This window comes from Protopterus annectens, chromosome 5.part0 (genome assembly GCF_019279795.1).
Source record: "Protopterus annectens isolate FY-2018-M chromosome 5.part0, PAN1.0, whole genome shotgun sequence".
In the NCBI taxonomy this organism is placed as follows: domain Eukaryota; kingdom Metazoa; phylum Chordata; order Ceratodontiformes; family Protopteridae; genus Protopterus; species Protopterus annectens.
The window spans coordinates 1,170,239,273-1,170,267,117 of NC_056735.1; the positions used below are offsets into that span (position 1 = coordinate 1,170,239,273).

The 27,845-nt window shown below is 41.9% G+C and overlaps 1 protein-coding gene across 1 annotated transcript in view; it reads right to left on the bottom strand.

Moving 5' to 3' along the window:
- The window catches only part of XRN1 (5'-3' exoribonuclease 1), a 2,408,514-nt gene that overhangs the window by 1,426,970 nt on the left and 953,699 nt on the right, over positions 1-27,845 (bottom strand). Inside the window, exon 16 of the mRNA XM_044071018.1 lies at positions 15,987-16,156. Coding sequence (XP_043926953.1) covers positions 15,987-16,156 — 170 coding nt within the window. The remainder of the gene's footprint in view (positions 1-15,986; positions 16,157-27,845) is intronic.

A 27,845-nucleotide genomic window follows, 5' to 3' on the forward strand; every position in this document is an offset into this window, starting at 1 on the left:
AGGATGTAAGCACTAGACAAGGCTCCAGAGTTTTTATTTTTTTATTTTTTACGTTTAAAAAAATTTATCTAGAAGTTCTTGTATCATACTTATTTTAGCTTCTGAGTTTGAGTTATTGTTGTATAGATATATATATATATATATATATATATATATATATATATGTGTGTGTGTGTGTGTGTGTGTGTGTGTGTGTGTGTGTGCATGACCCAGGAACATGGTCTGCTTATGTGACTTGCTCAGTTAAATAGCAGACAATTGAAAGTGGAAGGAATCCAACCCTATACCCTTTGGCTGCGAGCAGCAGCTTTATTAACAATTCAGAGTTTTAAGCCTCTGCCAGACTAAACCATTTTAAATTAACCCTAATTCCTTATTAAGCATATCATGAGCTACTTACACGCACAATCTTTCTATGTATGTACCAATAAAGGCAGACTCTTCACATATTTGTTGGGTTTCTTCAATGCACTTGAAATCTGAAATATCTGACACATCTATTTGCCCTGGACATATGATGTTCCTTGTGGCACAGTTCCTGCTACACCACAACTTTTCTTGAATGCATTAGGTTCATCAGTTTCTCCCTGCAACTCTATCAGAGCTATCACAATCCCTATTTTCTTGAGACAGTACTGGTTCCAGCACTCCTAGCTACTACTCTTCAAGGGATTTTGATACATTTGTCTTGAACAAATGCCTGCAATTTCTACTATACAGCTTTCCATCTTGCATATGATCAGCAAGGCCATTACTTCAGTGGCTTTATCAACTACTTCACCTTCAAGCTGAGACATCTTCCCACAACTTATGTATTCACCATTTTCTCTCTCTCTAGCCTACAAATACGACAGATTTCTGCATTTTATTTTCAAAACAGTGTTTGTCCCTACTGATTTATTATCCCTCACTTTGTACGGATTTCAAAGAATCAGTAATGTTAAAGTAGGCAATTTGCTTTTCAATCTACTGCCCGAAAACAATGGAGTACTCCTATGTTTCAGAACTGCAAGAAGATAAAACCTCATAGGCTTTGCTATGGCTCCACTCACTACATTTTTCTTTACTTTAATAGTTCTCATTTGACCCAATTCTTTACAAGTGAATGGAACAGCTTATTAAATGCCTGAATCCCTACTAATACAAAACTCTTGATGTGTATGGTAGACCACTAAAGACCGAACATCAGGTATAGATATGTTCTGTGGAACAGAGTGATTAAGCAATGATGGTCAAACAGTGGCATGGGCTCTAAAACAGTTGGTAGTGCAGGACAGGGGTGAGCAGCCAATGCCAGCTCACCAGGCTTGGGAGAAGCAGTGGTAGTTTCCAGTCAGCAGACTGCTACCAAGAAACAGGACGTTTTGCAAGGCACAGAAATGTCCAGGAGTGTGGGTGTAGCTTTGATGGTAACAGACTGACACTAGCTCTTATTACCATGTGTAAGCACATACGAACATAGGCAAGTTACAGTAGGACCCTGTGATGATCCAGGGGCTCACTTCAGCCACCAGGGGTGGGTTAGTGCCTAAAAGTAATACCCTCATTGCCAGCACTGGCAAATGTCAATGAGGTTACAAATAACCTGCTTGTCTGTCTGTGTGATGGCCCTCTGTATTCAACTCTCAGCCACATGCTGACATCCGAGTGATGGGGGAACATATGGGCTCAGCAGCACCAGGAGGGAAGCAAGTAGACAATAGGCAAAGAAGGGTAAATACTTACAAAAAATTAAATCTCATGTCTCATGAATGCAGACGTTAATGAATTAATCAAACTTATACTTGATGTGCTTGCTAGGTGGATTTCAGGAAGACTTAGAATAATTTTCTTTTGAATTCCTAACTTTTGTATTGCAGAATTTGCAACAGTCTGCAGAATAACTCCATGGCTTCAATGGATTTGCAAAAGACAGCTTGGAAATGGGTATCCTACCATCTCTTAATGGCAGATGATGCCATTGTTCAACTCTCCAATGCTTGCTCCATATAATTCCACATTCCTAGCCAATACTTAGTCTGTTTCCCTGCACTTTATTATCCCCAGAAGTGATTCAAATATTGTCCTTCCAAGCATACGTCTTCCCAGGTGAGTAAGGACTATTATACTGTCAGCATGTCAGCCTTCTTAAAGTAAGTTTTTTGGATCACCACACCCTAAATATAGAGCAACCTTTGCCTTAGGTTGTCCTACTGATCCATTCTTTCCTCACAGTCATAGCAATCAAACCACTATTTAGCTCCCTTAGGAGATTTAATTAAGCACAAAGAAAGTGCTGGTATTTGCTGTGGGGCATAGGGCTATTTTTAGTTATGTCCTTCACTGTCACTGCTCCATGCTGTTATAATTTTCACTTTTTCTGTCCTCATGGTGTAGAGGCAAGTTTGCACATGTACTGATTCTAGCACACAGTGAACCATGTAGAGCAAATGCAACTATCCATGCCAGAAATCGTGACCAACCAAGGTCATCCTATCCTGAGATGGACAAGCCAAAAATGCCACTTCTTTCCCACCTCTCCAGGCTAACTCCTCCTAGGCCTGTGTACTAGATGAAGACATATCATCTACTGCAAAAGTCGGGGCTTCCCCCCTCTTTCTCTCTCTGTCTCTCTAACACTGCAACTGGCCTGTTGCACTGTCAGCTCTTATCATTAAGCTCAGGACAAAACTTACTTCTTTAATGCAAAACAAAAAGTAAAACTGAATTTCTTTCCTCAGGGATTATTTTTACTCAGGTCAGCATCCTCCTTTCACTGTAACTCCTATCATTAAGTGCAATTCCAAGTTAGTGTCAAAACATCTCTGGAATTTCTTCATATTGCTCTTCTGTCACTGATAACTGCAGTGCTGCACAAATATCTGCAGTTTTTCTCAATATTCTTCATGCTTCTCTAGTAAATATCCTCACCTGTGTATACACTCTAATTCCTTCCCTGGTCTATATTTTACTTTCATAGCAGGCTCCCTTAGATTAAATAACATCACCTGTAAACTTGTAGGCATCTTGTACAGCTTCCTATATATGTTTACAAGAGTTAATATTCCATTTCCACTTGAAGTTCCTGACTATAACCATAGTCATGGATTTTTTCACATCCACACACAAATACTAGCAGTTTCTTTTCTACCTGAGAATTTCTTCTCTCTATGCATAAATGCTCTTGACTAACAGGCAACTGGTCTATTCTCCTGTAAGATTACAGCTCCAATACCACCTTAAATGATATCCATTTCCAATGCAACTGACTTACCATGACATTTTAACACTGGTTACTCTGCAACTAGTTTGGGCATTTAAAAAATCTTCTTTTCATAGGTTCACTCTCAAGAAATACTTAGCGTTAAAAATTAAAGTTATGTACTTACCATAAAGCTAAATCCATGTTGTCTGTCTCAGTCTGGTACAACCTGTGGGTTACCAGATCCAACACCGGCCAGTTCTTTCAGAATCGAAATTCGCCAGGCTCTGCCTCCCTTACCCAGACTCCTCTGCTCTTCAACTGACCCCTCAGACCAAGTTTGGCCCACCTAAAACAAGCTTTAAGCTACAAAGCTTCCCCCCAAAAAGGAGGATGAGAGACTCCCAAGAATAAGGAGAAGACTACCTCCATTGCACAGTCATCTTAGCTAAGGAAGTTTGCCAAAAATAACAAAGGTGGGGGAAGTTGAAACAAAGGAGATAGCACAGAGCTGTCATTATGCTAAGTATAACTTTCGCATCAATGTTGTCTTCTCTGCATGGCTTCAACATATGGGACAGAGCGCCCCCAACCATGTAAAAATATTTAGCAGGAACTAAGGAAGGATATTCTGCAACATAGTAGAGCAAAAGGAAGCTCTATAGCTTGAATGAATATCCAGCTCATAATGGCAAAGAAATGCTGGCCTATCCAAGTAGCCACTGCACAAACTTCATCCAAGGATACTCTGGAAAAGAAAGCCATTGAAGTAGCCATGCAGGGTCTTGCCTGTAAAGGTATACGTGAAAAGATACAGTCTGGTAGCTACTTGGATAAAATCACTTTCGACACAGGTCTTCACGACCTAGATTTTGAAAAGGAAATAAATATTTGACTGAATATTCTAAAGGACTTAGTCCAAATAAAATCTCAATTGCCTATGCACATCCAAACAATGCAGAAACTATTCCCCTTGTTGGAAAAATTGGGGAAATAAACAGGAAGGTGAATGGAGCCATTAAAATTATTCTCTGAAGCTACTTTGAGCAAAAAAGAGGGATTCTAATGGAGAGAAACTCTATCTTTGTGGATAACCAAATAAAGAGGAAAGAAGTCAAGAGTTTGTAACTTCAAACCCTCCCTGCTGAAGTAACAGCAACCAAAAAATAAGGTCTTCCAAGACAACTAAGTCTGAAGTAGCTGAAGGCTCAGGAGGAGGGCATACAAGAACGTGCAACACAAAGGATAAATCGCAGGGGGAGGGGGGGGGATCCAGATCCTGAACTGGGAGATGCAACAAAAAGTACCTTTCAGGAAAGCCTTGGAAATCTTGAGAGCAGCCAGAGGAACATTATTCCCTACCAACATGAAAATTAGAGATAGCTGCCAACTGTAACTTAATCGCAGAAAAGCTATAGCTTGAGTGAAACAACTCAGCAAGAAAATCTAAAACGGACTCTAAAAGAGCAGAAAAGGGATTGAGCCCTCAAGATTCCACCCACAGCGCAAAACATCTCCATTTACTGGACTACACCTTCCTAGGCTAATGTTTTTAAGACGAAGACAAGATATTTACTATGGTATCGGAAAGCTTGGGATTCCTGACCATCAAGGGAACTGCAGAAACCATGCATTTAACTTGAGAGATTGTAAATTGGTAGGATCCAGATCCGCTGGATGAGAAATCAGATCCAGAATAGGATCTAGAGCCTAAATGGAGTACCCAAAGGAGGACACAGGAAGGACAACCACACCTGTCAAGGCCAAAAGGGTGCTATGAGGATCACGGTCATTGTAAAATTTCTCCAGAAGGCAGCCTGCTGTACAATCAGAAAAAACAGGGGATAATTGTACAGGAGTCCCAGAGCCAAGCATCTAACAGAACACCTCTTGGTGACTGCCAGTGAGGAGGGCCTAAGGTGTAATAAGCTGCTGCACTTGGTGATGGATGGGGAGGCAAAGAAGTTGCAACACAAATACTGCCTAGTGCCAGATTTAGGGACCATTCATGAGGAAGCAGAATGTTCCTGCTCAGGCTGTTGAACAGAATTTTGTATTTCCCCGGGATGTGCTTTGCAACTTGAAACTGCTGAGATGAAATTGCCCACTGCCAAACCATCATGGCCTCTCAAGTAAAGAGGATAAGAAAATGTTCCTCCCCCTGTCTGATGAGATAGCAGACAACCAACATTCTCCATCTCTACTGAAATCACATCACTGTGAAAGGTGTCCTGAAAGGCTTGGAAATGTGTGGAGGACATCCCTCATCTCCTGAGCAATGATGTGGATGTCAGCCTCCGCAGAAGACCAAGACCCTTGAACTGTCCTCCCATCGAATTGCCCCCCAACCACCTGAGAAGGAAGGAGTCCATAGCTGAAGGAAAGGGAAGGTCAAACAGTCTCCTGTTTGTCACTAAAGGAGACCAACCACCATCAACTTTGAAAAACCTTTGCCAATCTTACCTGAAAAGTCCACTGGGCAAGTCAAGAATAACCACAGTATCGCCAGGGTCCACTGTAGAACCCTCATATGATACTTGTTTAGAGGGACCAACCCTATTGAAGCTGCCATGTCACCTAGGAGTTTCAAGACTGCATGAGCTGGAGGCTTCGGAAGCACAAGAACTGACACTGCCTGAGATCTAAGGCTTGTCACTCTGGAGCTAGGTGTCCTGGCAATTTGACTGTCAGTATCCAAATGGCAACTTAAGAACTCAAGTCTGAAAAGGTTGTAGACCCAACTTTAGCTAACTGGTCATAATGTATAAGTGGTCATATAAATGGAGTAGGGTGCTGCTGGCTGCGATAAGTGACACTTGTGCGGGCAGTAAGGTGTCAATCATCTGGATAAGGGAAGACCTGGAAACCCTGCAGCTGGAGCCAGCCTGTGACCAATGTCATATATCTGAAGCATAATAGAAAGGATTAGTCCAGATAAAATCACTTTCGCCTGCAGATCTGGGAGATTCTCTATCCCTCCCACAGGGTGGATATCAGAGAGGGAGGGAGGGGGAGAAAGAGACGGAGGGAGAGATGTCTTGTTGAAGTTTCTAGTAGTTTATTCAGTTAAGCCTGAGATTCTCTATTTGGGGGATGGACCAAGGAATTCTCCTTGGAGATTTCCTTATGGGTGTCTGACACCACCACAATCAAATCCACAGCCAGGCCCTTACCCCACTGTGGTCAGTCCTTGAAAATAGCAAGAATTTTATCTGGCTTGTTGGGAATGGGATCTACTTTGTCAGGCTCCTTCCATGTCCTCCAAGACACTAAGTCTATGAATACATCTGGAGGGGGGACCCCACCAAAGCATGAATGGGCCTATAATGAATGCTTCCAAAAATAATGACTACAGTGGAGAGGGGGCTTTGGTGTTCCAGCCCACTCAATGATGAAGAAGCTCCAAGAGATCTCTAAATGAAATGTCATCCCACAGAGACTTATGGGATCCCTTCTACTTGCTCAACATCAGTATCTTCCAGGAGAGACTCCAAGGAGTCAAGGTGCTTTATCTTATACCACCTCTTACCTGTGACCTCCTGCTCTGGCAACACAGGAGGAAAGGGGGATGAGGCAGGAAGCTCCACCATGTGAGCATATTAGAGACCAACCAGCATAGGCTGTCCAGGAACAGACTAATGACTGGCTATGGGTCTAGACAAGAAAGGGGATGGAACACTGGTTGGGGACGTGTGAACCACCTCCTTAGAGAACATTCTCCTCTATAACATCAAAAGCAGAAGTGGATTCTGACTTCCCAGAACTGAGGGTACCAGTACCTGAAAATGCTCGAGATGCACCCAATTCCTTGTGAGTTGTGCCTGACTCCAATGCTGACACTGGAGCGGAGCTGCTGAATGCTGAAGCTCTGAGCCAGTGCCAAACCCAGAGCTGGAACTACTGACTCTGACCTGAAAACACCATCCTCAATGTCACAACACCGAGGTCTGGTCGGCCACAAAATAGAGCAGACGAGACTAAGGAAGAAGCTGCAGCTGAAGATGGCCAAGCTACTGGATCCAACACAAAGGGTGGGAATGGAGCCTGGGCCGATGACCACAGATCCAAAGGGATTGGAGGGAGGAAACCACCGGGATGGAGATGAGATTCTGGGAGTTGGTTCCAGACCCGAAGGGATAAGACAGAATTGCACTGAAGTCTGCAAAAGGACCTCATCAGCTGCTCCAAGTAAGATGTTTGATACTGCCCACCAGCCATAATGACTGGGCAAATGAAGCCACATACAAGGGCTTGGAGGGTCTCTTAGATAACAAGGAACACAGCTGTTGGGTCAGAGTCAGGGAGACCCAGAACCACGATGGGGAAAGTGAGGATGCCTGTGACAGCTCTGGTGGTATGGACAGGGAAAAGAGGGAACCTACCCAAACTGATGAAGTTTCTTTAACCAAGAAGGGGCTTGGAAGACTTGGAGCTGGAGATGAAGCCTTGCTTGTAGTTGACACAGAGGGTGATCTAAGCCGGTGCAAAAGCAGCCAAAAGTTGTACGATCTTTGGGTCCGGTGAGCCTGAAGAAGAGGGACATGGAACTCAACTTGAAGAGGACGTTTTCCCATACCTCTTGGAAGTTTTGGATTCCTGAGGCAGGCAATGCTAGTCAGACCCACGTTTCAAATCCGAGGAAGCAGAAAAAGATGATGGACCAGACGGTAAGATGGCCCTTAAGGACCAACTTGTCCCACAACACCCGATTGCTAAGGCCCCTCACACATCGAACAGGAAGAATCCAAATGGGCAATCCCCAAATATATGCACTTAGTGTGTGTCCTGAGATGGTAACTTGTGCTCACAGGTGACACATTTTTAAAACCTTTAACTATAATAAAGTACACTAACCACACTACAACAAGCAGAAGAAATAAAACCTATACTATTGTAGACTACGACCCAAGAAAAGGGCAGAATGATGCATGTAAAAAGAGGGAAGCCCAGCACACACTAGAAACACACACTACCAAACCTAATCAACCTACCTATCTACAGTAACAAACTACACTAACTAGAGTGAGGGAAAGCACTAAGGATCAAAACACTCTACAAAAATGCTATTCAACAAAGAATATACTGAAGCGGAGCAGGATCAAGCTGCTGACAGAAATAGCAGGAAACTAGATCTGAGAGGTCAGTTGAGGTGCGGGGGGATATTGTTAAGGGAGGCACAGCCTGACAAGTTGGAAATCTGAAGGATATGGCCTGTCAGATTCGAGTTGGAGCTGATAACCCACTGGCTGAAGCCAGTCAGAGAAAACATTGGATGCATTAACAGAAATAGTTATAAAACTCTGCAAGATACTGCATCAGTCATAGTAGCTTCTTTACTACCTGTTCACCTTCTACTTTCGGCAGCTGTACAGCCACTCTTAATTCTACCTCATCAGTCTTCAGCCTGTTTGAGTTTGGAATAGGGTCTATATTGAATAAGCGAACGCTGATTCATCAACCCTATTTCAGTGAACACTGAAAATCCCGAACACCCGGAACAGCAAATTTTTTCTCAGGGAAAAAAATCGCTGGGCTGTTTTCGGAAGTTTGCAGTTTCCTCTACTGTGGTGCGATCTCGGAGTTGGCATATTTAAGTAGGGGGTGGGGGGCAAAGCTCCCCAACATCAGGGGTGTGTGGAGGGCACAGCCCCCCCACATTAAATACTGTTTTAAGGGGTTTTGTTTTTTTTTGTTTTTTTTGTGGAACAGCAATTTGTTTTCCCTGGGAAAAAAAAAATATCGCTGTTCCGAGTGTTTGGCATTTTTAGTGTTCACTGAACTAGGGTTGATGAATAAGCGTTCGCTTTTTCAAGAGTTCGCTTATTTAATATAGACCCTTTGGAATATAATCCATGTAGTTCACACCAGACGTGCTACTAATTTTACATCTCCTCTTATTTGACTTGAAAGTATGACATCTTAATCTACTTCGCAGGATTTTTTCATGCTCGTTGTGTCTCACCGCACACTAAAAGGTCATTAACTACACCTTCCAAGCCCTTAGTTACTTGTGCAACAGTTAAACAGAAATACTACTTGTACTGAAAAAACAAAATGCAATTGTTTGTGCCTCCCAAATCGCAAATTGAAAATAAGAACTGTTTCAATTTATATGCAAGAATCCATCATTTGCATGCAGCATTAAAAAGAAATTACCCCTTTGAACTGAATATGTGCTAACCAATACAAATACAAATCCTATCTTGCTGTATAAGAGCAACCACAATATTCAATCATTCTATTGGCTCAGTCTGCTTCTTAATGACACCTAGTGTTTTTAATTCTTTCAATTCCTGTTCTACTCCTGAAAGCTGGTACTTTCTCAAAGCATTTATTGGGATTTATCTACACATTACATTCTCTTGGCAAACTTCTTAAACCAATGAATAATCAAGCACAGCTGTGTAAGATGAAACAGAGCAAGTGTTTTTGCATGTGCGTCTAGACACTAACACACTTTATCACACTATAAATTTGCTTTACCATTCCTTGCTTTCCGAAATGAATGACCACAATATCTGGAGAATTAGTAAGACCTGAAATGGGATACTGTAACTGACAAATCAACAGCCTTTGACTCAGTGCTGCACCTGGTTTCCTGAATACGGTAAGCTTACACAACTTTTTTTCCCCAATGCCTCCTCCTAAGTGCTTCACGTTTCATACACAATGTACTTATGCTAAATTTAAACTCAGTATTTCACTCATTCATTTTCAACATTTCTTACCAACAGCTAGACCTGTACTCACCTTGTTAGTTTTGATATTTCTAGACATCCCTATAGTTCATCCAAAGCTCACAATAATTTTTGAACTTCTGTTAGTATTTTTATTTTTCCTCTTTAGGAATACGAAGTTAAATGCCCTTAAGATTTCTTTCCTACCGAAGATGCGCAACTGCAGAGTGCTAAACAGAAAATAAAGGAGTATTTGGATAATAGATATGAGTTTAGAAATGTTGCTGTTAAGCAACTGTTTCGTGGTAACTCCAGAGCACAAAAAAATTTAGCACAACAACTTAGGCAACAGAAAGTAGAAAGGGTTGATGCTAAATTTAGGGAGCCTATAACAAGAATAACCACAGATCCTGTAGAGGTATTAAGACAGATATCAAAAACTGTATGGACATTTGTATAAAGCAGAGAAATGTGTAAATCAAGAAAAAGTACAAATAAAAACGTATAGAAAACTTAAATATGCCAAGGTTAGAAATAGAGGAGGCTCACCAAATAACAGTTAAGACAGGAGATGAGACAGAAACAGTACTCATACCTCTCAACCTCTTAGAGCAAGAAATCTGGACAAAGTCTGGCATAATGAGAGGAGGGCCCAAAAACAGGGACTGATTTCACATATCTTATAAGCTTAATAAGTTGATATAATAGGATTTGTCTTAATGCATTTTTTCTGAAAAATATGACGTCTGAAACTCAAATGTATGTCATTAGTTAGTGACTTCAATCCTTAGACTATCCCAGTGATTTGCCAGAAAACCACAGATTTCATGAGAAACAGACCAAACATATGAGACAAAAGTCAGGACATTCTGATAAAATCTGGACAGTTGAGAGGTACGACGGTATTGTACAACCAATCTGCAGTTAAGTCACCAGGAATAGATGATATTCTAATGTACGTTTGGAAGCTGGAGGGGAAGAAAGTGAAAAAGATCTGGAAGGTTTTAACAGTATTTTAAAAGGATGGGAACCACCAACATCCTGAATAAAAAGCTGTGGTGGCTGTAATAACTAAAGACAGTAAAGACATAACAGATCCAGCTTCATACAGGCCCATTTCAATTGTAAACCATGATTATAAAGTGTTTATGTCTATAATGGCTAAAAGAATGGCAACGGTGTTACCAAAATTGTTAGATATGGATCAATGAGATTTTGTGAGGGGGAGAAAGCAAACATTTAACAACATTAACAGAACAATGATAATCCAAACGGAAGTACAGTGTAAGAAAATTCTGCTGCTTTTGGTGGGTCTTGAAACTCAGAAAGCATTCAACAGCTGAGATTTTATAAGTAGGGCAATGGAAGCCTTTACATTCCCTGATACAATAAGGTTACTTAGGAGAATACATGAGGGTTCAGAGGCAAAAATCGAAGTAGTTGGGTTTCTCTCTGATAAGTTGCGTGTGAACAGACAAACCAGGCAGTGGTGTCCCCCTTCCCCTTCTTAATTGCATTACATTTACAACCACTGGCAAAGAAAATAAGGAACTCAGAAATTCAAGGATATAATTTGGCTTTATTTGCAGATATTATTTTGCACCTGATAAAACCAGAAAAGGACATCTCAATGTTGTGGAGCATTCTGAGACCGTTTCTAGTTTTTTGGATATAAAATTAATGAAGATAAAACAAAGGCTATAGTTGTAAACTATGTACTCACACATGAATTGGTTCAGCAATACCTATAGTTATATAAAAATTATAAAATTAAGTATTTAGGAGTGCGAGTTAAAATGATTTAGTTAAGGCAGCTAAGGATATATGGGAACAGACTAAACAAAAAATAACTAAAAAATGAGAAACGAAAGCTCTTGTTGATATGCATAACAAGATACAAACAGTAAAAATGTTTTTAGTTCCTTTAGTTTTATACACAGGTTAGGTGTGTTTTTATCAATCAGAGTTGTATGTTGTAATTAACAGAGTTTAAGGATTTTATCTGGGAGTGGAAGAGGGCAAAATTCAAGTGGGATAAGTTGATCTTTCCAAAGCATAAAGGTGGTTTAGGATTATTTGACTGGAATGGATATTTTAGAGTTACAATGTTAAGGCTCTTATACTTAAAATTGGAAAGCTGCAATTCACAGTGGAGAGAGATGAAGCAGGGAGGAAATTCAAGAAATAAGGAGAGTTGGATTTTGGATAAAGATCCTTAAGGAGAATAACTGTCATACAGAATATTATATTCATAAAGTAGCAGGAAGTATTCTAAGAATTAAGCCAACAGGAGAATGAAGAAAAGGAGATTCTGCCAATATGGATAACTGCAATTAGGGGTACAGAGAACAGGCAAGAAGGGGATGGAATTTACTGGAAGAAACTTGCAAAAGAACCAAGGTATTGGGAACAAATAATTAGAGAGGGAAAGGCAATAGAATAGGAAAAGGCCAAAAAGACATTTGGACCGCAAGCGAGAGACTGCCCTCCTTATCAGATTGATATCAGAGTACAGGCAAAGAGAAAGGGATGTGAAAGATATGCACTGGTACAGATTGTGGATGAACCTAGAACAGATGCAGTTGTTAAAAATGGATAATTAGTAGGGCACGTAGTAAGGCATATATAAAATTGCGTGATAACTATAGGAATCAATCAGAGGTGGTTAGGAAAAACTGGAAAAAACAAGTAATCTCCGAAGTCTCAAAACAACCCACTAAAGTGTAGTGGGTCTAAAAACAAAACAGTGTAAGAAACTTCTCTGTGTGGAAGATTTTCATTCCATATATTTCTAGTTAATCACTGTATATTAATCAGATCAGACAATGGTAGTAGAAGTAGCGAACGTAAACTAGTCAAGTCAAAAAGTAATAATATAAAATATATAATTCTACAGCATTACTAAGTATTCGAAAGTAATCCAAGCAAGCCAGGCAGTCTGTTTCCAGTCAAAAATCCTTTATTAAGTACACAGACAAGCGATCCAAGTAAAACAAAAATAGAGTAATAATTTCCTCACAAGCTTTCTAAATATATATATACTTTTTATCAGGCATGGGAGTGGTTTACTGTGCTGTAAAACAAAGTGTTATTGGTACACATGTTAAATTCACATCCCTTCCCCTATCAGTGTGACTTAAATAAGATGTACCATTAAAGTACATTAGGGCTATATATTATTATGACAGCTACTAGGTAGGGCAGGACCAGCTCGAATGTCACACTGATGGGGGAAGGGATGTGAATTTAACATGTGTACCAATAACACTTTGTTTTACAGCACAATAAACCACTCCCATGCCTGATAAAAAGTATATATATATATATATATATATATATATATATATATATATATAGAAAGCTTGTGAGGAAATTATTACTCTATTTGTGTTTTACTTGGATCGTTTGTCTGTGTACTTAATGAAGGATTTTCGACTGAGACTGCCTGCCTTGCTTGGATTACTTTCGAATACTTAGTAATGCTGTAGAATTATATATTTTCTATTATTACTTTTTGACTTGAGTTTACGTTCGCTACTTCTACTACCATTGACTGTCTGATCTGATTAATATACAGTGATTAACTAGAAATATATGGAATGAAAATCTTCCACACAGAGAAGTTTCTTACACTGTTTTGAAAAACTGGAAAAAGAGACTGGATAAGCAATTCACAAAGAAACAATGGAAAGACATATATATGGCTCCCTAACATGAAACCAAGTCTAGAAGATTTAGGATTTTTGTTTGGAAGTGTTTGTATAGGTATTTTTATATGCCAAATTGACTCCAAAGAACAGTGTGATAGGGAGGAAAGAGGTAACTGGGAACATACGTTTTGGAGAACAGTGAGTTTGCAGACTAATAAAAAATTAAAAAAATCCCTACAGAGTACCATGTCAGAAATTTCCCTACAGAGTACTGTGTCAGAAATACTGGGCGAGCAACTGGATGTAACTAAGGAAATGATTTTTTGGAGCTAGAAAGAATGATATGAACTGCCTCAATATGCTAAGGCCTTTTTAAGTTTAATTCTGGCAGCTGCAAAAAGGCAATTACTACTAAATGGTAATGAAAGTCTAAAACAACAGTATTTGAAGTAAAGAATATTGTAACGGAGACAAGAGAACTGGAAATGGGATCTATTACATAGAAAAAATGGAAACAATACATGCAGAACAATGTTTTGGAGTGAGGAATTAGGTTTAAGGAAGGGCAGGAGTTGAGCAATTATGTAATGCTGTATTGGTGACCCTGTACAAAAGAATGCAAGTGATATATCTGCTGTGGCTTAGTGGTACTTCATGCAGTCTAGTGTGTCCAAGGTCTGGGGTTCGAGACTGACAGAGGTGCAAACTAATTCTATTATATAAGGGGACCTTCACTGTGTCACTACTAGACGGAGGCACAGTATTCTAGATTTTATCTGTACATTTTTGTACCATTTCAAGGGGTGGCAAAAGCCACATCACTATGGCTAGGCTTACAAATGCCCCAGGGCAGATAGCCTAGTATTATACTATGAAACTATAGATAATGTCCAACTGTGAACAAGTTAATATGGTTTGTCCTCTTTATATAAATGTAGGTTTATGTCACAAGTGATAATTCAATAAAGGTGTTCAAAAAGGTTTCTTTTCTAAAGATACGAAGAAATATGACGCACTGTTTTTTTTTTTAAATTTCAACTATATTGCATTCACACTAAGGAACAAATATCTGAATACAGAGCTTCCAGTTTTTTGTGAAGATTTCTGGTAGCAAATGAGTTCCTGACAGCTGCAATTGAAGTATTTTTTCCACTATGAAATTTCACTCGCACTTCCAAAGCCACAAACATTTCTTAAATTCTTGAAATATATTTCCCCATTTCTGAAACCATGCAACTGCTGAGCGTTTCCAGAATGTGCGCTACTTTATGTGGATGCTAGGAATGAGCTGCTAGCTTTAATGAAGTGGTTATTCAGATAGAACGTCTACAAGGAAATGTTTATCAGACGAGTCCCTGCTACTAAGAATTAACACTTAAAGGTAATATTACATACTCAACAGCATCCACATAAGTAATAACCCCCCAAAATATGTGTGTATACACATACATTATACATACACACACACACACACACACACATACATATATATATATATATATATATATATATATATATATATATATAAATATAAATAACTAACATTTCTTACTATGCATGGGCTAAACTCTTGGCTAGGCTTATAAGGGCCTCAGGGCTAATAGCCTAGTTAACTTCCTATGATCCTATAAAACTAATGTTTAGAGTGAAGCATGGACCCGATTCTCTGCTTGATTCTTGGTTGTACAACCTTATTTGTTCATTTTATGTATCCCTCCATTTTAAGTGAAGTTTTGACAGGGTTTCCAGTCTCTTCCCACATCCCAAAGAGATGCTAGCTGGAGGACTGCAGATGCTAAACTAACATCAGATTTGTTTGTGTGTATGCTCTTTGATAGATGTTTCATCTGGGGCTGGTTATTACCCCACAGCAAGCTTAGCCCCCAAAACATGAAATGAACAGTGGTGGTGCAATATGTTGACAAATACTCAGAAGTTCAGATAAATGTCTCTTACAGATATGCAAACCAAATAAATCTATTGGCCAAAATCTTTACAGCTACATTCCTGCTCTTGCTTGGAATAAGCTTCCCCTATACCTTAGGTCCATTTCTCAAGTCCATGAGTTTAAGAAAGCTCTAAAAAAATTACTTATATAGTACCTGGATTTGTCACTAATCACCCTACTTGAATTTCTTCCCTAACTTCTGATAGACTGTGGATGATCACTTTTACTATTTTTCCTTTTTCTACCTGTTTAGTTTGTTTCTAGCCTCATTTCTCTTATTTGTTCTACATTGTAATTTTACAAGTTGTTGTCTTCTTTTTTGAATGTACAGCTTGTAGTACATAGTTCCTTATGTATTTATATTGTCTTACTTTTTGTGGAGCTTCCCCCCCCCCCCCGGCCTCCACTGAAAAAGGCCACTAGCTCAGTTGGACTAGCCCGGTTAACAAATGTCAAATAAATAAATAAATAAATACTTGGTACCACAGCCTGAACCCTATACATACTCTGATTATGTAATCATGACTCACCTTGCACAACACTGCTCAACTGCAGGAGTGCTCCCAGGAGATGGTGATGGATATACGAACTCTACATCCTTGTCATACCAATATAAAAGGCATTCACTGTGTTTATTTCGTAATCTCTCCTCCTCTGTCAGATGCTTGGAACAAGGTTCCATGACTTCCAGCAGCAATTTCTGCAACAAACACAACAGAAGATGAGGGCCAACAGATTTAAGTGAATTTTATTTTGACAAATTTTACTTACTCTTGCCATATCCTCTCTTTCAAAAATATGTCTGTACTTCCAAACCCACAAACTCTTCAATGCAAACATGAGACCCCCTGCTAGTAGGCATTAGCACTAAAGGAATACGTCATGTATTCTACAACATTCACATAACCAATAATGCAAAACAAAATGAACATCTATAGCTAACCATACCTACAAAAACTAATCTCGCCAGTGAAGCACCAGCAGCCAGGACTAATGCTATAGCAATTCCAGCGTTCTGCTGCACTCCCTTCATGTTCTTTCCAGTCCTCCAGGGGTGTACTTCCATAAAATCTCATTTTCAAAAACAACTTCAATGGAAGATTATAAACTTTCTACTGTACCTCCCAAATAAATATGGCAACAGCAGATACTATATAACTGTCCCACATTTCGAGAAGTTATTCAAGTTTTAAATACTGTTTTTTTCCTTGATGATGTTTACTCACTTTCCAAAAAAGGACAACTTACTTGATTACCCACTGGGACATAACTTGAAACAAATCATTCCTCTTATCAACCTGCTGTTTTTCTGCTCCTCCATCATGTAGTGTTTGAGAAATACACCCCAAATTGTACTACAGCTTCCTTAAATCTTGACATTCTGCTTGCCATAGGTTCATAGGTAGGTACTAGGCTGGGGTGAATTTCCCATTTCCCATCCAATCATCAAGATTTTTCTTAAAGAGTGCTAATGAGGAGTTTTGTTTGACATAGATAGGTAGTCTGTTCCAGAGTATGGGAAGTCTCTGGGACAGGAATCTATCCCTCCAGCATGTTCTGTTTATTGTGGTGACAAGGTTTAGGTCCCTAAAGCGTGTAGCTTGGAGGGATTGGGATTTCTTTAAGTGGAGCATGTCCAACAGCTCTGGGTTTGACATAGCTTTGTATGTTAGGCAGAGATCGCCTCTGAGTAGGCGATATGCAACGGAGTAAAGCTGGAGTTTTGTGAGATGGTCTGCATAGGGCATCTGTTTGAGGCCAGTAATCCTCTTTGTGAGGTATTTCTGTGGCCTTTCCAGTTGTTGTAGATGTCTTGTGAGGTACATACCCAAAAGGGGCATTGTACTCTATAACGGGTCTAACGAGTGATGAGTAGAGGGGAACAATAACCTCTTTTTCTGGATGAGAAACCTTTTGTGATGAGGTGAGCCACGTAGAAGGATTTCCTGACCACTGTGGCGATGTGATTATCAAAGGAGAGACTACTGTCCACCTGTGTCCCAAGGTCTCATCACATTTTCGACGTTAAGTAGACTACCAGCTATGTGGTAGTTCACGGGTACAGAGTTTTTACCAAAGGGGATGAAAATACACTTTTTGGCACTGAGCTTCAGGCCATGGCTTTGACACCAGGTATCTGTCTCAGTGAGGCCCTTTTGTAGTATTGTCCACATTGTTAGGAGTTTCGATTATGGCTCCTAGTTTGCAGTCATCTGCAAATTTTGTTAGCCAAAGACCTTCTGTGTTAGCCTGCACTTCAGAAAAGTAGATATCAAACAGGAGAGGACCCAGGACTGAACCCTGTGGTACTCCACTTGTCACTGGTCTGAAGTCGGATTTGGAGTCCGCTACTTTCACAGTATGGATTCTGTCAGTGAGCCAGTTGGCAACCCATCTTGTGACATAGGGATTTATACCTAGTTTAGTGAGCTTATCTATAATTCCAGAGTGGGGGATGGTGTTGAAAGCCTTGGCGAGATCTAGATAAGCTGTGTGAACCACTTTACCTTCATCTATGGCTTTGATGACGGCTTCAAAGGAGTTAACCAGGTTTAGGAGACATGATCTGCCTTTTACAAATCGGAACTGGGTAGGGTCCAGAGTTTGGAGATTACCAATGTCTTTGTTTACAAGTTCCATGATGATACGTTCTGTGGCCTTGCAGACCAGGCTAATGGGGCGGTAGTTCCCGGGGTCCATCGTGGCTCTCCCTTTGTGGAGTGGGATAACAGTCATCGTGCGCCATTCAGTGGGCACAAAGCCTGAGGTGAGGCTACGATTGAACATGGTACTTCAGTAGGGTGCCAGTTCATCCTGTAGTTCATGTAGAACGCAGCCTGGAATATTGTCAGGTCCCATGGATGCTGTGTTCTTGGCTTTGGAGAGTGTGCTTTTTACCTTTGCAGCCGTGATTACAGGAACTTTACATTCTTGCGGTATAGAAATGTGCCCTCTAGGGGGTGAGAGGGGGGTAAAGTTAGCACTGAACCCATCTGCCAGGATGTTGGCAGTATCAGTTGGTTCTGTATATTTAGTGCCATTGTGCTGTAACTCGGAGCAGATCTGAGTGTTGCCATTGAGATTCTTGACATAACTATAGAATGCTTTGTGGTTGTCTTTAGAGTCAGTGGCAATTTTGTTTTCGTAACTAGCTTTGGAGGATTTTATGAGAGATCTCAGCTTCTTACTGAGGTTGACCAGGGAGTTCCTCCAGTCATGGGATTTTACTCTTTTGAAACAGTTTCTTTCTTCTGTTGTAAAGTTTGTTTATGGCAGAGGACCACCAGATTTGGCTTCCTTTTTTTTGGAGGATAGCACTTTGGTTCTATCTATTAGGGATAGCATGATCCATGCACTCGTGTAAGTGTTTATAAAGTGCATTTGTGTAGGATTCAGCAGTCGTACCTCTATTGTCCGTCTGCATAGGTGTCATGAAGTTTGCCATTTCTGTCTTAAGAAGTGTGAAGTTGGCTTTGGAGAAGTTTTTTACGGTGGTTTCCCTAATTGGGGGTGGGGGCGGGATATGGATGTCTACGGTGATTAGCTTGTGGTCGGATCTGACCAACGAGGAATAGACCTCTGGTGTGGAACACTGGTTGCCTATGTTGGTAATGTCCAGGTCTAGGATATAGCTGCCCATGGTGGAGGTGTGAATAAGTTGATCCAAGGCGTTGGAATTTATGAACTTGAGAAATCGTTGAGCAAGAGAGTTGGTACACGAGTAGTTTTCCCAGTTAATGGTGGGGTAGTTGAAATCGCCCATTATTAGGGTGTTGGGTTGTACCCTAATACTTTCCAGTGTATCAAGAAATGAAGAGTAGGAATCCTGGGGCATGGTGGGGAGTCTGTAGCAAGCTACAATTTGGATTGCGGTCTTGCCCAGAGTTAGTTGCACTTGGATAATCTTGGATGCATTATGCTGTGCAACTAGCCTGGAGGTGTGGATATCCTTAATGAATAAGGACACGCCTCCACCATTAGTGCTTCGTTCCGGGTTAGGTGGCCGAATGGTGTGGTATGAATTATAGCCTGGTAATGCAGGGGTGCTCTCTGTAGCTTTGAACCAGGACTCTGTCACTGCACATATGTCTATGTTCTCCATTTTAAGGAGTGCCTCGAGTGAGTGCATTTTGAGGTTTAGACTTCTAGTACTGAGTAGCATTACCCTCAGATTTTGCTTGCCTGTACCTGTTACGGTGGTGAATTTGTCATTTGAACCTTGCCTAAAAAAGGCACTATAGGGGTGGCAAGAGCCTTAGCCAGTATCCGGAATCCCAAGGGCGAAAGGTGCAGGCCATCTCTAGCAAAGCATCGTGATCTGTCGATCATGTCGTCCCAGGCAGACAAATACTGGATCCCCTTAGAATGACACCAGAAGCTTAGCCAATTGTTAAAGTCAATCATTTTGTCCTTGTACTGTGGTATCATTCTGGGTGATGGCAGGATGCTACTCAGGGCATACCTGCCTGGGCTACAAGATCGGAGAGCTCCTCCATGTCTCTTTTCAAGTAGTCCAGGGAGGTATGTCTCAGGTCATTCACACCAACATGGACAATGACAGTGTCATATTTGTACTTGTTGTGGAGTGACCTGAGTGCGTGCATTATGTAGCGGATCCTGGCACCTGACAGGCAGCTGACAATAACTTTCTCCTTGTTTAGCCTGGTGAGTGGAACATCAGTGTGCCTGTCTATAGTCACCTATGACTAGAGTGTTGGGTACGTTGTTATGCCTTATGGGCGTGCGGTTGAGTGGCACACTGAGTTTGTGTGCTGTGTGTCATTTGGGTTGTGTTGGGGGGGGGGTGGAGTTTGCTTGCGTTTCTGCTTTGTAGGTCCCTGATGGTTGCGTAGGTTTTTATTGAGAGCCTCTGCGAATGTAGGAGTGTGTTTTGCGTTTCTACGTGCGTGTTTTGGTGGTGTAGGTTTTGAGGGACTATGTCATGAGTGTGGTGTGATGCAAGTGTTTACCTTCTCCTCTTGACTGTCTAGACCAGTCTTAGGTGAAGACAGCTTTGCTTCCAGTTTGGCTATATAAGTGCATCTTTCACAGTTTGTAGTGATGGGTGGTAGGAGGAGAGGGTTGTCTGTGTACATGAGGCAATTGCTGCAGTGCCCCAAGAAGCCTAGATTCATCAAGTAAACAGGAGAAATCACTGAGAGCTGACCCTTACACATGTCTGGATAGGTGCTTATTTATTAAGTACTAAAAACTGCTTTCCACTAGACAAGTGAAGAAAGTTGAGTGCTGTAGTAATTTGCAGCTTATTTAGTGCTTACGAGTTCTGAACAAGTGCTGAGTTCAAAGAAACCGATTTGATTGCTGAAAAGTACAGTTGTGTACACTTAACCATAAATGTAGATGTTCGAGTGTATTCACTGTTGCAGTCATTACATTTGGGTAATCTGTTTGCAGGTTGCCCTCAGTTGGCCTGAATTCCAAAGTCATGGGTCCTGCATCGGTTGCTGTCTTCTCTTCCATGATGTCAGGTTGTCAGGGGTATAAAGCATGCAGCCGACGCCATTTTCTTTAGTTTTTCTTGCCCCCAATGTCAGGTGCCCCCAAAAAGGTAGCAATATATATATATATATATATATATATATATATATATATATATATATATAATGACAGGGGGATGGCGGGAGGGTAAAAGTACAGTTTTGTACCTACCATAAATGTAGATGTTCGAAGATCCACATTGCTGCAGTCCTTACACCTGGGGTATAGCGCTGTCCTCGGTCGGCCCGAATACCAAAGTATATGGCTGACGCCGGTCACGGCGCATTAAACTGACGCCAGGACGTCAGGGTATAAATGCGCATGACCGACGTCATATCCTCAGTCTTTTCTTGCCCCAGATGTCAGAAGACCCTAAACAGGGTAAAATCAAGAAATTACCAAACACTAAACACCCCCACACCCAAACTATGTACAACTTCTAACAATTATCTAATAAAGTACTAACCTAACCACACAACCACCCCTAAACACAGAGGGGACGGAGGGAGTAAATTGGACTGCAGCAATGTGGTTCTTCGAACATCTACATTTATGGTAGGTACAAAACTGTACTATGTTCTTCATCTCACATTGCTGCAGTCCTTACACTTGGGTAGATTCCCAAAGCAGAGGTAAGGGAGGATGGCAAATCAAATAGAAGCAGGAGCTGTCAAAATGCCCTGTAGAATAGCAGTGGCAAACCCAGCCCTAGATTTAGAGTAGAGAGGAAGGTGGTAGTGCTTAGAGAAAGTATGTACTGAACTCCAAGTAGCTGCCTCCAAAATGTCCTTGGTTGACACTCCCTTAGAAAGGCTGTAGAGGTGGCAGTAGCCCTAGTGGAATGAGGTCTGATCCCTGTTGGGATCTGCTTGCCATGCTGAGAATAACAAAAGGAAATGCAAAACCCAATCCATTTAGAAAGAGTTTGCTTTGACACAGGCTTGCCCTGAGTACCTAAAGCAAAAGAAACAAACAACTGTTGCGACTGCCTGAAACCCTTAGTCCTATCTAAGTAGTAGCGTAACTGTCTGTGCACGTCCAAAGTATGCAAGATCTTTTCCCCTTGTTTTGGGGGTCTGCATAAAAGGTAGGTAAATGAATAGACTGGTTTAAAGACACACTTGAGACCACCTTAGGCATAAAGGAAGGGTTAGTGCGTAAAGATACCCTATCCTTATGGAAGATCAAGAAAGGCTCAACAGCCATAAGGGCCTGCAATTCAGAAACCCTTCTTGCAGAGGTAATGGCCAACAAAAAAGCAGTCTTCCATGACAAATATTTTAACTCAGCCGTAGCTGCAGGCTCAAAAGGTGGCAGAGTGAGCTTTTCCAACACGTAATTGAGGTCCCAAGCTGGAGTAGGAGCTCTTCGTGGAGGTCTTATGTTCTTTGCTCCTCTGAGAAATTGCTTGAACAAGGAATGAGAAAACAAAGGTGGATCACAGTCATAGTGAGCTGAAATTGCTGCAGCATGAATTTTAATGGAAGAGAAGGACAAACCCTTGTCCAATAGTTCAGTAAGATATAGAAGAGCCACACTTAAATCAGGCTCAGAAACATCCACACCCTTTGCTGCACTCCAAAGCAAAAATCTCTTCCACTTGTCTGCATACACTTTCCTTGTACTAGGTCTCCTAGCTTCCATAATCACATTCAAAACTTGTTGAGGAAGTTGAGCCCTGCTATGAGCTAAAACAGGATATGCCATGCTGTGAGATGAAGAGAGTGAAGCTTGACATTGAGTAAATGACCGTCCTTTGAGACAACAGTTGAGGAATTAAAGGCAGGGGCCACGGTGGTTTCCTTATTAAATTTCTCAGTAGTGGGTACCAATGCTGTCGGGGCCAATCTGGAGCTATCAGGATCATTCTTGGTTTGTCCTGGCTTACCTTTAGCAGAACCTTTAGAAGTAGAGGAAGTGGTGGAAAGGCATATACATGAAGATTTTTCCAACTGAAAGAAAGAGCATCCGCTTTCCAAGCTGCCTGGTGTATCCTTTTTGTGCAAAACTTTGGCAGCTGGTGGTTTAGAGGAGAAGCGAACAGATCTATGTCTGGTGTTCCCCATGACACTGTTAATTGCTGAAATACCTGAGGATCCAGTTTCCACTCGTGGGGATCCATGATTTGCCTGCTTAACACATCTGCTAAGGAGTTCTGCACCCCCGGCAGAAACCTTGCCTGAAGATCCAGTTGTAGACTGAGAGCCGTTCCCATAGAAGCATTGCTTGTCTGCATAGAGGGTAAGAATGTGTACCCCCTTGCTTGTTGATGTACCACATGACAGTTGTGTTGTCTGTTAGAATCAACACCTGTCCCGGAAGAAGTAATTCCTTGAAAGCTGTTAATGCAAACTGGACTGCTAACATCTCCTTTAGGTTGATATGTAGATGTTGTAGTCTGGCAGGCCACTTGTCCTGTATCCATTTTCCATTGAGATGAGCCCCCCAAGCTTTGTCTGAGGCATCTGTTGTTAGAATCTGACTTGCCTCCGGCCGGGTCACAGAAAGTCCCTTGTTTAGGTGACATTGCTGAGCCCACCACAAGAATTCCTTTTGGATGCAAGGTATTATTGGAATGACAGTGTCCAGATCGTGGCAGTGCTGTGTCCATAGATTCTTGAGATACCATTGTAGCTTCCTCATATGCAGTTTGGCATTGGGAAGCATCAGAATACAAGATGCCATGAACCCTAAGGCTTGAAGGACTGTCCTTGCAGTCAGCCCGGACTGATGTGATAGTTGTTGGAAGTAAAGGGAAAGATTCTTTTGTTTGTCCGGGGTTAAGAAGGCCATCTGGGCTGCTGTATTCAGTCTCACACCCAGAAAGCACATGTCCTGAGAGGGTACTAGACTGGACTTTGTTTCGTTCACAGAATACCCTAGGCATCTTAGCACTGTTATCACATACTTTAAATGCTGTAGAAGTTCGTCCTTGCCCTGAGCCAGAATCAGGCAATCGTCCAAATAAGGGTAGATCTGTATTCCTTTCCGTCTGAAGAAAGCTATCACTGGAGCCAGGACCTTTGTGAATACTCTGGGTGCAGTGGATAAGCCAAAGGGCAATGCAGAGAATTGATAGTGTGAATCTCCAGCTCGAAAACGCAGATACTTCCTGCAGCTTAGAGTGATAGGGACATGAAGGTAAGCCTCTTGGAGATCCAAAGTTACCATCCAGTGATCCTTGCCCAGGAGGGGTAAAAGCTGTTGCAATGTCAGCATCTTGAACTTGGGGATGTCCAGAAAGGTGTTGAGGATAGACAAATCCAGAATTGGTCTCCACGTGTTCCCCTTTTTTGGAACTAGGAATAGGCGAGAGTAAAATCCTAGGCCCCTTTCTGCCATAGGCACCGGTTGTATGGCCCCTATCTGTGTCAATATGGATATTTGTCTGTGAGCTTCCAATTTGTGTTGGGGCGGAATATCTGGCATGCCCTTGAACGGTGGTAAGGTATGGAAATAAAACCTGTAACCGTGGTGAATGATATCCAATACCCATCTGTCTTGGGTAATTAAACTCCAGTTCTCTTTGAAAAGTGTCAGTCTTCCTCCTAAAGGTGCTGCAGACGTGGAGGTTCTGGCAGTTGAAAAGGTAGGTCATTGTGTCTGTCACGAAAGGGCTGACCCCTGCCCCTCCCTGAAGACTGTGCAGGTGAGCCCCCTGTCCTGGATCTAAAGGAACCCTGAGCTCTGCCCCTAGCACGCCTAGACCTACCCCTAGACTGGGAATCATAAGAAGGGTATGTCCACGCCTTGCTTGGCCAGTTTCTGCTAAACTTTGGTGGTTGAACCTGTAAAAATCTTTAACAGTGTGCATAGATTTAGCTTTGTCCTCCATTTTCTTTAAAACTGCTTCAACAGGCGAACCAAACAACACATCAGATTGTAAAGGGGCATCCAAGATCCTTGACTTAACATGCTCAGCTAAATTCTGATCCCGTAACCAGGCGTGCCTGCGAAGGACAGTACCAGTGGCAGCCACCCTGGAAGAGGCCTGTACAGCATCAAAACCACATTGTAAGGAATGCTTACCCACCTGTTCAGACACATGTACCAGATCTTGTAACTCCTTACATTCAATACCTTCTGCCAGAGCATCTACCTTAGACTTTAACTGTGAAAGGAGATAGATTTGATATCTCAGCATGTGGAATTGACAATTTAAAGCCCTCATGGCTAAAGTTGAAGAAGTATACACTTTCTTACCCCATCTGTCTAAAGCTCTTGCCTCTTTGTCCTGAGGAACTGGATTTTTAGCCACAGAAGCCTTAACCCCTTTAGGCCCCTGAGTAACTGTCTCTGGATCTGCCCTAGGGCTTTTAAAAGATACTTGTGAGCTTCAGGCCCCCTATAGTATCTGTCTGGTTTAACAGATGCGGGTGGTAAACAATCAGGTTTAAGGGTAGCCTCTGCAAAACATCTTCCACCACAGAAAGAACAGGGGTATAGCTAAAGGCCTATGCTGAGGTAGAAACAAAAATTCCCTAAGTCTTTTCCTGGAATCAGAGAAATCCTGACCTTCCCATTTAAAATGTTCCCTCATGGAATGGAGAGTCTCTGAGAATGAAAAATCCTCAGGAGGAGAAGCAGAAGCGGTGGAGTCATCCACATCAGAGTCAGAATAATGAGAAAACTCCTGTAAATCCTCAGCCGAAGACTCAGAAATATCAGAATCCTGTTCAAAATTCCCAAATTCAGGATCCACCCTAGGCCTTTTGTCAGGAGGGGGCATAGAACCCCTAATCATAGTAATTAAATCTTCAGCCATCTTAAGCATATGTCTCTTGGGCACAGGGCCTGAAGTACTAGGAGGAGCACATGCTACAGCTGAACCTGGCCTACTCTTGGAAGAAGCCTTTGTAACAGTAGGGGAAGGCCTAACCACCTTAGGCAGAGAGGGGAGAACAGCTACCTGAGAAGCCCCTTCAGCCTGGCCTACCTCCTGTGAAGACACATCCTGTAACAACAAAGTCTCCCCTGGGACTCTAGGAAACTTCTGTTTGGGCCTCTGGCACAACCGTGCCCTCTAAAGAACCGGCGTCCGGTCGGCTGGTGCCTCTAACCTAGGCCTAGGTGTTTTGTCCTTGCGCTTCTTGAGGTAGCGGGCGTCGGAGCATCCGGCGGCATTTTGTAATTGCACCGCTTCGAAGACTAACCTAGCGCAGTCTAATCTCCTCTTTATGGTGCGTTTGTTAAATCTAGCGCAAGAGGAACACCCAACAACGTCGTGCTCAGGCCCTAAACACGGTATACACAAGCTGTGGTAGTCCCTATGTGGTATCTGTTTCCCACAAGAAATACAGTTATTTACTTTTTCTGACATCCGGTAAAATACTGAGGCAAGAAAAAACCAAAATATTCCCCAACGGGGTACTTAGCCAACTTGGATTCGGTCTGAAACTCCGGTTTCGGAAAATCTCAGGACGCCAACCTGCACTCGCAAATTTGCTTCTGCATCGGACCACGCGGCAAAAAAGACTGAGGATATGACGTCGGTCATGCGCATTTATACCCTGACGTCCTGGCGTCAGTTTAATGCGCCGTGACCGGCGTCTGCCATATACTTTGGTATTCGGGCCGACCGAGGACAGCGCTATACCCCAGGTGTAAGGACTGCAGCAATGTGAGATGAAGAACATCTGGACTGCAACAGTGAATACACGTGAACATCTACATTTATGGTAAGTGTACACAACTGTACTATGTTCTTCGTGTTTCACTGTTGCAGTCATTACATTTGGGTAGAATCCCAAAGCTATGGTTGGGAGGCTGGAGCAAAACAGCATTAGGTGCGGCTATAAGGCCCTGCAGCACTGCAGTGGCAAAGCATGCCCTGGACTTAAGAGTACAGAGGCAAATGGTAATGCTTTGTAAAGGTGTGAACAGAACTCCAAGTAGCAGCCTCTAGAATGTCTTTGATTGGTACTCCTCTGACAACGGCTGCTGAAGCAGCTGCAGCTCTGGTGGAATGAGACCTAATGCCCTTGGGCACAGGTTTACCATGGTGTAAGTAGCAGAAACAGATGCAGTGGCTTATCCACTTTGAAATTGTCTGCTTTGAAATAGCCTTTCCTTCTGATCCTGCAGCATATGACACTAGTAATTGCTCAGTTTTTCTTAGGGCTTTAGTCTTGCTCAAGCAGAATCTTAGTTGCCTGTGTACGTCCAAGGAATGCAGAATTCTCTCCCCTTTGTTCTGCGGATTTGAATAAAAAGTTGGCAGATGAATTGTTTGGTTAAGAGCCACACTGGAAACCCCCTTAGGCATAAAAGTCGGATTTGTCCTCAGAGACACCCTGTCTGGGTAAAATATGATAAAAGGCTCTACAGCCATGAGGGCCTGTAGCTCTGAAACTCTTCTTGCTGAAGTAATTGCTAGTAGCAGAGCTGTCTTCCATAAAAACTTTATATCAGCGGTAGCAGCTGGTTCAAATAGAGGCAGGGTGAGCTTTTCCAACACATAATTGAGGTCCCATGCAGGTAGCGATGATCTTCTAGGAGGCTTTAAATTTTTGGCTCCTCTAAGATACTGCTTTAGTAAAGGATGAGAAAAGTTTGGTGGCTCTGTATTGTAATGAGCCGAAATGGCAGAGGCATGGATTTTGATTGATGAGAAAGATAGGCCATTGTCAAGCATCTCAGTTAAGTATTGTAATATCTGAGGAATATGTGGTTCTGCTGCATCAGTTCCTTGTGCTTGATTCCAAGCACAGAATCTCTTCCATTTGTCAGCATAAGATTTTCTAGTACTAGGCCTTCTGGCTTCCAAAATGACATCCATCACAGCTTTACTGAGAGGTGTCGTTTGTATGATTACATGATTAGCCATGCTGCCAGGTTCGGAGTCTGTAGTTGATTGTGCAGGATTTGATTGTTTTGTTGGGACGGTAGTT